At 36.2% G+C, this 11,345-nt stretch overlaps 1 protein-coding gene across 1 annotated transcript; it reads left to right on the top strand.

The window, feature by feature from the left end:
• Window positions 1-832: 832 nt before the first annotated feature.
• LOC125594983 (cytochrome P450 71B19-like) lies at window positions 833-2,027 on the top strand. The gene is made up of 3 exons (XM_048770973.1): window positions 833-841; window positions 1,000-1,003; window positions 1,552-2,027. Exons 1-3 carry the CDS (start codon window positions 833-835, stop codon window positions 2,025-2,027), a joined length of 489 nt encoding a protein of 162 aa, XP_048626930.1.
• The last annotated feature ends 9,318 nt before the right edge of the window (window positions 2,028-11,345 follow it).

Here is an 11,345-nt window from a genome sequence, read left to right as displayed (position 1 = left end):
TGAAACCAAATATCTCGTAACCCTAATCTTCTTCCATATCAAAATCCTCCACATCCATTCTTTTAAAATCTTCTAAGGTAAAATTTGATTCCAATAATAATAGCCTACCTCCTTTGTCATCAGCCGAAAAAACTCATCATGTGGTTGCACCAAATTCCCAAACACCACATGTTGTATAGATATGCATCATAGAACAAGAGTTTGTGAAAATCACAAGACAACCTATGGAGAAATCATAGATTCATGAAGAAGAAAAGAAAAAAATCATTATTTTTTATGTTTTGGCAAAGCAAATCGATCAAAACATGTTTTAGGAAGTTATAATATTTTTAGAATATTTTCTTAACAAAACTTCCTTAATTTTCGAAAAATAGGTTTTCTTATCCGTAGAATGCACTTTATACAATGAGTAGAACCATGACAAAATCTTGAATGCAATTTCTACCTCATGTAGACGTACTGTTTGTATTTAGATTTCGCATTCCCGAAATTCTAGAATACTTCATAAAAATAGAAACGGCATTCGAGAGAAAAGTAGATATCTTTACAATTAGTATAATTCACATTTCTCATATTTAGAATTTAAATTAAAAGTAGATTTTTCGTTCTAAAAAAGTAGTAGATGTACTTGTTTATTCTGAAATTCGTTTTCTACTAACACATTTTCCGTAGAAAACGCATTCTACTTTTAGTATAGAACGTAATTTAAAATTTTATTTATCAATTTTTCAACAAAAAAATATATGTGTTTGTGTATATCGGTTGTTTTATTAATTGTTTATATTTTTAATAATTTGATTCATAAAACTATTTATTTTATTAAGTTTCAGAAATGGAAAAGGTAAAAGGGAGACAAAATAGACAAATTTGATTTTATACCAAAGAGACAACCATCCTAAATTTTGTTCCGTTTTGACAATTTTCCCTTTATTTTATGCATAAGGTTCATTGTTTTGTAATTCGTCCATTTGATTTTAACTATCATTTGTTTTTTTTCAGGAAAGTAAGAAGTGTAAATTTTCAATTCAACTTTTAATTGAATACTGAAGTCACTAGTAGTATTTATTATTTTTGTAAAGATAAAAGAGAAATTTTATCAAAAATTATATTAAATTCATAAAATGACATTTATTTTATAATATTTTAAAAATATATTAATTGAAATGATTGAAAACTATATTTAATATGAAAAAAAAAGAACATACAATTAATAGTCAAAATACTTGTTTGTTTAATTTGTGGTTTGTTTACATGAATAACAGTAAAAATAATCCAAATTTTGAAACTTGGCAAATTTTAGTGGTTTTAGAACAAATCAATTCCAGTTTTACAAAAAAATATAATTAGTTGAAAAGTAAATGAAAAACAGTTAATGAGTTACCAATTGTTTATTGAGTTCCTCTCATAATGTTGTGAAAAGTTCTCATAAGAATTTTTTTCAAACTTTTTTTTTTGGTAAAAATGTAAAGATATTATTACCAACTTTATTTCTTGTCTTTTAAAGATATTATTACCAACTTTATTTCTTGCTTTCACGCTGTAACGGTGAAGAGTGGAAGGAGCGGCGCGAGTTAGCCGTGCGTGAGCTGTTCTGCCTCAAAAAGGTTCACTCTTTTAGGCATATTCGAGAGGAAGAATGTAACTTTCTAGTCAAGAAACTGTCGGAATCCGCCGCGGATGGGTCTCCCGTTGACTTAAGCAAAGCCCTTTTCTGGCTAACCGCGAGTATCCTGTATCTGTTTCGAGTTGCCTTCGGACAAAACTTCCACGAGAGCAAGTTTATCGATAAAGAGAAGATCAAAGAGCTAGTGTTCGAAGCAGAGACTGCCCTAGGTAGTTTCACTTGCTCTGATTTCTTCCCAGTTGCTGGACTTGGATGGCTCGTTGACTGGCTTTCAGGACAACACAAGCGGCGCAATGATGTTTTCTTCAAGCTTGATGATCTGTTTCAACGTGTGATCGATGATCATTTGACTCTTGAAGATCATAAGATCACCAAGACATCATCGACTCTATGTTGGATATGATTCATAAACAAGGCCAAAATGGTTCCTTGAATCTCACGGTAGATCATATCAGAGGTGTCTCCTGGTAAGTTAAGATTTCTCCATCTTCTTTAAACACATTGGCATGGAAACTGAATATATAATTCTAAATACTAACTTATTTATCTTACTTATTAGAAGAAAAAAAAGACTTAGTTTATCTTGTTTGTTTGGTAGAATATATTTCTTGAAGGGATAGACACAGGGGCCATAACCATGATATGGGCAATGACAGAGCTTGCTAGAAACCCTAAACTGATGAAGAAAGTTCAAAGCGAGATCCGAGACGCTCTTGGCAATAATAAGAAGACAATCACTGAAGAAGATATCGAGAAAATTCCTTATTTAAAGATGGTGATCAAAAGAAACATCCAGACACTACAAGAAAACAGCAAGGATACTAAGGAAAAAATCGTCGGAATTTTGTCGGAATAACGTTATTCCGACGACATACCGACGAAACAAGTCCTCGGAAATATAATTCCTCGGAATTTCTTCTTTCCTCGGAAATCCCTCGGAATTTTCCGACGGAATTCCGAGGAAACAAATTTCCGAAGAAATTCCGGGGATCACTAGTTTGTCGGAAATCTCCTCGGAATATACCGAGGGAGAACTTCGTCGGGATATTTCCTCGGAAGTTCATCGATCGATGCGTTTTTGGACATATATCCATCGATCGATCGGAATATACCGAGGGGAATCTTCCGAGGAAGATGTCCCTCGGTATATTCCGAACGTTTTTTTATAAACAGATCGATCGATGGATTTATGTCAAAAACGCATCGATCGATCGAGTAAAAATATAATTAATTTCCTCGGAATGTAAAAAATATTAATTTTTTTAAAAAAATAAAAATTTTGAAATTTAAATTCAAAAAATAAATTTTTGAAATTTAAATTCAAAAATATAAAATTAAAATTAAAATTGAAATCATATTAATTAATATTCAAAGTTTCACAAATAAAAATAAAACATTCCGAGTTTTGGAAAAAAAGAAAACTACAGGTCTGGCACGTCCGGGAACACCTCGTTCGGGTACATCCTCTGCATCATCTCCATCATTTGCTGGTTCTGCCTCCTCTGTGCCTCATAGCCCGCCTGTTGAGCCGCCATCTGGGTTTCCAACAAAGATATGCGATCATCCTTGTCCTTCAACTGAGCCGTAAGTACTTTTGGATCAACAAAGGGCGGTGGTGCAGAAGAAGGAGGAACCGACCGGGTGCGACGACCCAAAACCGACAAACGTCCCTTCTTCTTTGGAACCGGCTGAATAGAAAATAGCCAAATTTACAAATTTAAACCAAGAAATAAATGAATTGAATTTTAAAACAAAAGAACTTACAGATTCAACGATTTCGTTGATTCGAAACCGGGACAAGTTGGTCGAAGCCGTCGAAGCATCATCCTCGGTTTGAAGCTGAGACACTTCGTGATACGCCCTAAAATAGGGAAGGATCACTCGACCGGACTAAAGGGATATGAACTCGCCAAAAGGGAGAACTGATGGATTGAACGGTGACACAATGGGTTGCGGATGGCCCAATGATACTACCAGACTTCAGTTGGTGCTTGATATGACTCACAAGTCCACCAAAAGAAGGATTTCTAAACGTTGCCTGATATGACGCACAGGTCCAACGAAATTAGAGGCTGTTTACTCGGAGATAACCTCACCAAGAAACAAAGAAGTGTTCTACAAAGAACAAATAGATAAACTCAAATAAAAGGGGAAAAAACTTCTCTTATTTCGTGGCTCTTAGGCCCTATATATAGGATTACAAGTTGTAGAAATCCAAAGAAGAATGTGCTAAAAACAAGACATGGAAACTAGAATGAAGACTTTGACTAAAGACCGAAATTAATGATTTTTGTTGAATTATTTTTCCATGCACGACCAAGACTTCCTTGCTGACTCCCTCTTGGCATTCTTGATGAGAATGGGCTTGAAATGGACTGAGGAAAGGTCTGGTCGAATTTGGTGTAAAACCGACCCAAATTGAATTTGTTATGAATTTTTCTTTGGACTGAAAAATGCTCATTTCGCCCAGCAACTAAACCAGCTCCATCTTCAGTGTCACTTAGCTCATTCAGCTCCAACTAGTATCACTTAGCTCACTCAGCTCATCTAGCTCATCTACTATCACTTCAGCTGGTTTCAGCTCAAGCATACTCTCTTCAGCTGGTTTCCAGCTCGTCCTCAGTCTCATCAGCTGGTTTTAGATCAGTATCCTCACCATTAATCCATCCTGGTTTGTCTTTTGTTGAAGAATCATCTGGCTCAGCCATGGTCGCATCATCCTGGCCCGGGTCTATGATCCGAGGCGCATCACTTCGTCTACCACCTGAGTTTGGACCAGGTCGACCACGTCCCTCACAAGACCATCATCAATAGGGCGAGATCATCAACCGGCTCGCCATCATTTTCTTCCGCCTTGAAAAAAAACATAAATTAAAAAAACATTAGAAATTAGAAGAAATGCACAATAAATTGAAATTCTGAAACTCAAATAATTGAAGAAAAACGGTTGAACTTACCATGCGATCTCCCAGAGTGGCAATAGATTGAGCACCCAAGTTATGCTTGTAGATGCCCTTCCCTTTACGGTCGCTCCTGCGGTTGGTAGAGTTGGTGGAAGAAGTTTCTTTCGTCTCTTCCTTATCCCAATGCGCACACAACCTTCCAAACCGTGTCGTTCATCGAACTTTGGGACCTTTTAATAAAAAAAAAAAAATAGTTTAATAAATTAAAAAAATAGTTTAATAATTATTAAAAAATTGTTTAATAAATTAAATCGAACCTTATTGATTTCCCACTTCTTCTTCCACTCGTGGATCTGCTTCCCATAGTTGTCCATAACTTTAGTGGAGAGTGGTGATAGATAAAGAGCGTCTCATCGGAATTCCAGTTGAACTCTTGCTGAAAAAAAAAACACAATTAATAGAAAATTTATATTAAAGATTAAAAATATAAGTAAAAAATTAGAAGACTTACCGCAAACTGACGAAACCACAGAACCTGCTTGTCGGTAGGGAAGTGAGTGAAAGTCGGATGTCCCCTGTCGAGGCCGAGTACATCATACAGTTGATCCATGCGCTGATCCGTTCCCGGATCGGTTGAACCTAAAAAAAGAACAAACGGTTAATAATGAATCCAAATTTAAAGAAAAAAATTTGTTTAATTACCATGTTTGACCCCGTCCATGTGGATACGGAGTGAGATACGGAAGATGGTCACGACCGGCTGTTGTTGACCAACTCCGCAACACTCATCACTCCCGGAGGAGGACCGGAGGAGCAGGAGCGGATGCAGCAGCGGGAGCGAGAGGAGCAGGAGCGGGTGCAGCAGAGGCAGAGAGGGATGTATGGTTGGAGCTGTGGGGCGAAGGGGAATCCTGAAAATGGCTGGAATCCCGAGACTGCCTCTCCGTACCACCACGACCACGACGCTGTCGATGCCGGGTCGGATCATCATGAGACCTGTAAATTAAAAAAATATATTTAATAAATACAGAAATATATAAATTAATTTTTTTTTTTTAAATCCCAAATAATTTAATCACAAAAAAGATTTTAGATATTAAAAATATTTAATAAATATATAAAAATAGTTCTAATAAACAAAAAATAGTTTTAATAAATAAAAAATAGTTTAATAATTACAAAAATAGTTTTAATAATATATATATATATATATTAAAAATATTTTTAAATCCCAAATAATAGTTTTTAATCACAAAAAAGTTTTATAGATATTAAAAATGTTTGTAAAGTCCAAAAAATCGAAATTATTATATACAAAACAATTTTTGTAAAATCCAAAAAATTGAATTATATAGAAAAATCATTGTGTAAAATACAAAAATGGATTTTATACAAAAAATCGATTTTATAAATACAAAAAAAAACAAAAAAATTATAAAAAAATTCTAAATCAATTCAACAAAACAAATTATTCAACCAAATCACAATTCTAAACCTATTATACAACCAAATCACAATCCTAACCAATCACCCTAACAAAAATCTATCAAAACTACACAAAAACCTAACAAATAGAACCTAAGAGAGTGGGATAGGGTCCTTACATGATTTGTGTAAGAGAAGGGGGAGATCGCCGGAGATATTCGGATTTCAGGGGGAAATCGCCGGAGAGAAGAGAGAGAGAGAGTCGCGCAGAGGAAGAAGAGAGAAATGGGGGAAGAAGAAGGGGCTCGTGGTTATAAAACCTAGGGTCCGACGGACATTATCCGTCGGAATTCCATCGGAATTCTAATTTCAATTTTCGCGAATATTTGCCCGGTATAAATGAAAATATTCCGAGGAAATTCCGCGGATAGTAAAATATCCGTCGGAATTTTCTCGGAATATTCCGAGGAAATACCGAGGAACTAGTGTTGGGGTTTCAAAACATCAATTTTTTTTGCCGTATTTCATTTCTTATACAATTGTAATGCATACATTGAGGATTCTTTGTATAGATGAGCATAAACCATAAAATAACAAATTTCAAAACTAATTGAAAGTATTCCCTTTACCGTTCATTAAAAGGTATAAATGTTTCTCTTATGTTGTGGGATTTCGTTCATACAATCGGAAAAGTGTTAATTATACGGTAAGGAACAAATTTTTGACTTCATAATGAACGTAAGACACTTAATAAGGGTTATATAGGTGTTATTCAAACCGCAAAACGTTGTTTTCGGTTTAAAAACCCTATTTCCTCGGAATTTCCTCGGATTATTCCGAGGAATTCGACGAGGAAACCCCTCTTCTTCTCGGAATTCCGTCGGAATATTCCGAGGAAATTCCGAGGGAACTAGTGTTGGGGTTTCAATACGTCAAATTTTTTTTTATAAACGGATCGATCGATGTATATATATCCAAAAACGCATCGATCGATCACTAAGATGGACCAAAGCGTAACAATGTGATCGATCGATTAGATTATCCCATCGATCGATCGAGAATCTCAAGCGTTCCTCGGAATGTCCTCGAAAAAATCTCGTACGTTTTTTTATAAACGATCGATCGAGTGTATATATATCCAAAAAACGCATCGATCGATCACTAAGATGGACCAAAGCGTAATAATGTGATCGATCGATTTGACTATCCCATCGATCGATCGAGAATCTCAAACTTTCCTCGGAATATCGTCAGAAAAATCTCGTACGTTTTTTTATAAACGGATCGATCGATGTATATATATCCAAAAACGCATCGATCGATCACTAAGATGGACCAAAGCGTAACAATGTGATCGATCGATTTGACTATCCCATCGATCGATCGAGAATCTCAAACGTTCTCGAAATGTCCTCGAAAAATCGTGTAAGTTTTTTTTAAACGCATCGATCGATCCGTGTTTGTACAAAAACATATCGATCGATGCGTGTGCGGGAAACAGAATTATAAGGCAAAACCCGAACTTTTTGGATCAAAACCTCAGAACTCTTATCCCCTCCGATTTCCTATAATTGACGACCCCCCCCCCCCTTTTCTCTCTCTATAATCATCTGTTTGAACAATTTTGGGCTCTATTCCCCTTGATTTTCGAGCTCTACCTGATTCCTACACTCGTTTTCACCCTAACCCCATGAATTCGGTTATACCTCGTTGGTATTCTTCCGTAAGCAATCTCGTGTCGGATCCAAATGAGGTCGATCGATCAAGAAAGAAAAATAATTTGAAGAAGACATATTTTTTATGGAGTAAGAGGGGAGAGATGAAGATATGGAGGAATGAAGAGAAGAGGAGAGGAGTGCTTGTATTTATAGTTTAAAATCCTGCCGACAGACCGAGGAAATTCCGACGGAAAAGGCTAGTTCGTCGGAATTTCCTCGGAATTTGGTAAAATCCCCCAACGCTCTCCAACGGCTATAATATTTCCTCGGAATTCATCGGTTTTTTCCGAGGAACACATTTTTCCTCGGAATTTCCTCGGAATATTCCGACGGATTGATATTTCTTCGGAATTCCGTCGGTATATTCCGATGAAATTCCGAGGAAACCCAATTTTGTTTTTCCTCGGAATTTCTTCGGAAATTCCTCGGTATATTCCGAGGATTTCATTTTCCGTCGGAATGTCCGTCAGAATACCGCTGTTTTCTTGTAGTGAGACTACACCATGCAGTTCCTCTTTTACTCCCAAGGGAAACAATGGTTCACATAAAAGCTCTCAAGGCTACAATATTCCCCCTAAGACACAGATCTTGGTCAACGCTGGTGCTATAGGGAGAAGACCCCAAACTCTGGACTAACCCGGAAGAGTTTAAACCCAGAGAGGTTTATCAATAGCCCTGTGGATTATAGAGGACAATACTTCGAGCTCTTACCATTGGCTCTGGTGGTAGAAGGATATGCCCGGTATGCCCATGGGGATGGCTACTGTCGAGTTGGGACTCTTGAACTTGCTTTACTTCTTTGATTGGAGTTTGCCTGATGGGATATTACAATGAAGATATTGATACAGAAGAAGCTGGTACTCTTACTTTTCTTTTTTTTGAGCAACCAGCTGGTACTCTTACTATCGTCAAGAAAGTACCTCTAAGCTTGTTCCAATTCGAGTTATGTGAGAGTTTTTAAATGTTTTAAATAATTAACATTATGCCGTTGCTGTAATGTTATGTTTGCGTATGCGATTTGTGGCCTTGTCCGTCTGTCTTTTTGAATCGTCGGAACAACTGTACATATCACTAGATCCTCTAAGAGATACAGTATCGCTTGTACCTGAGTGGACGTATTGGAAATCATTGGCTTTCAATTTTACTCTTTAAACATGTGGAACAAAATATTGTGCAAACGACATGAACGCATTTTGTCATCACGTACTTCTTACTAACCAAACTAAACCTTTCATCTTACAACCACAAAACATTAATACGATTTAAACTATAGGTGCATTAAAACATGTGGAAGCGATTCAAGCGACAAGAACGCATTTTGTCATCATACACTTCTGCCCAACCAAACTAAATCTGTAAAATCTTGACACGATTTTAATTAGGTCCACTAAACCTAGAAGTTGTGTGAATTTTTTTTTGTGTGATGTTTGATGTGTTATATTTTTTTTATGTATTTATTCTCTTTACTTTTTAATACTTCCTGTTGGGTTTAATGTTTTTACAGTTTTTAGTGGCAGTGGAGTTATAAAGGTGTATGGTTCGTATGGGGTTGAGTCGATTAGATTGAAAAAATTAGAAGGTGGAATGAAAATAAAACGTTTTATTACATCTGACCAAGAGCTTACAGATTGACAAAGAGTTTATGGAGACAAACCGGTGCTCAGGAAGCTAACCGGAAAGTACAAAGCGTGTGTGAGAGATAACGAAGAGACTAAAACCCTAGATCTAGCCGTTCAGTCTGTGTGTGTAAAGTGTCGATCCTCCCTCTTGTTGTTGCTTCCTCTCCTTTTATAGGCTCTCCGTCTTCGTATGCCCTAATCCGAGGCGCTTTTGGGCTTAGTTCGATGAAGGCCGAGTATATGGGCCTTCAGAGAATTCCTCCGAGCCGAGTACTTTTGGTTGGCTTCGCCGTTGGCTAAAAGCACTCTGGGGCCGAGCCGACGACTCTACTCGCCGAGCCGAATACTTTTGGTCGGCTTCGCCGTGGCTAAAAGCACTCTGGGGCCGAGCCGACGACTCTACTCGACGAGCCGAATAGGTCTCTCGCTTTAGCGGACTATATCTTGTTATTCGATGGGCCTTGTGGAAGGATGTAATCCATTCTACAGTTATGGTACTTTAGTAATTTGAAAATTTATAAAGATTAGATCTTTGTAAAATTCACTGATTTCAAAATTTAATATCTGAACTTTAATTACTATTTAAATTTGTTGTTCTTTTTATCGAAGTATATATTTTTATGTATATTTTTATAAAAAATCTTCAGCAACCTATTAAATTCACGGCAAAATTCGTTTAATAACATGTACCTTTAGTTAAGATATAAAATTATGAAGCAAAAACATTGGATTTCTTAAAAGATTTTAGAAATTGATCACTCATTAACATTTACCAAGTGGAAATAGACGAGTGTATCCACGCATTTAGAGCATCTCCAAATTTATTTTCCACTCGCATAGCGTCGCTATTATATTTAGTAAAAAGTCTTTCTAATGTGTAATATGTTTATTTCATTTTTTTCACTTAAAATAGTAATTGAATATAACTAAACTAGGTAGAATTAGACGAATACTATAGACGTATTGGAAATGTCTATAGTCGAAGTTTCAAGTTTTGTTTTATCCGCACTTTCCTAGGATGTGTTCCGTTTTTGGGTTTAAACGCAATTTAGGGATTCGTCTTCCGTTTATTGACCTACGAAAGGGATGAATGTCTTTGAGTTACTCATGCAGAGGGATGTGAATCTAACCAATCGCAGAAGATGTTCTAGAGCAATTTAACCTTCAGGGCGCATGATCTATCGCCTCTATCTGTGACAGAAGAATGGTTCAAAATTATTCTTCTTTTCTGGGTGTTACAATTCAATGAGCGGTCCCCATGTTTAGCTTGTTCTCTGTAAGGGTCAATTTGTTGGTGTGAAGGGGTACCCCACTAGTTCCGACCCTCGTCTATGTTCCAATTAATTTTTCATTTTTCTAGTGCGTGAAGGTGGCTATTTATCCGTAGACGACAAATCGGTAAAACCAAAATAATATTATTAAATTTGGTATCACTCTCTATTTAAACTTTTTTATTGTTAAAAACTCTTCGAATCTCACCTTGCTTTCAAAATTCTGCTTGACAGAGAACAACTCCAAGCCTATTTTAGTGATGTTGTTTCATGGAAGGATCAAACTGCTTGAAAAATCTCAGCACTTTGAGAAGAGACGACAAGAAGCCTAGGAAGGACCAGAGATAGCCTACCCAAAATTTTTTGAAAACCGATTATAAAGAAATTAAAGGTATTTTAATAACGGAAAATATGTTATATGCATTGTTCCCACGTATGTGAGTATTAAAAGTTTTTTATGTCATTTCCACTTATGGGTTATTTACTAACATCACCCACACAATATTAGCATCCTTTTTTCTTTTATTTTCATTATCTTAGCCTTTATTACTTTTCTACACGTACCACATCATTATATATAATTAGCAAAACAGGGATTATGTTACGAAATCAACTTTAACTTTGTACATATTGGACAAAGATAATCGTTTTTGGAAAAAAGGAGAACAGAACGTGCAGCGGCAATGTCAACCAAAAGGTACGGCGAATACGCATAGTCAAAGGTAAAACTCGTTAAATGAAGAAATGTTAAATCAAAATAATAACCGATGTATTTTGCACTTCTT

This window comes from Brassica napus (assembly GCF_020379485.1).
Source record: "Brassica napus cultivar Da-Ae chromosome C7 unlocalized genomic scaffold, Da-Ae chrC07_Random_3, whole genome shotgun sequence".
In the NCBI taxonomy this organism is placed as follows: domain Eukaryota; kingdom Viridiplantae; phylum Streptophyta; class Magnoliopsida; order Brassicales; family Brassicaceae; genus Brassica; species Brassica napus.
The sequence above is the reverse complement of the archived record's forward strand: the minus strand, read 5'-3'. Positions and strand labels throughout refer to the sequence as shown.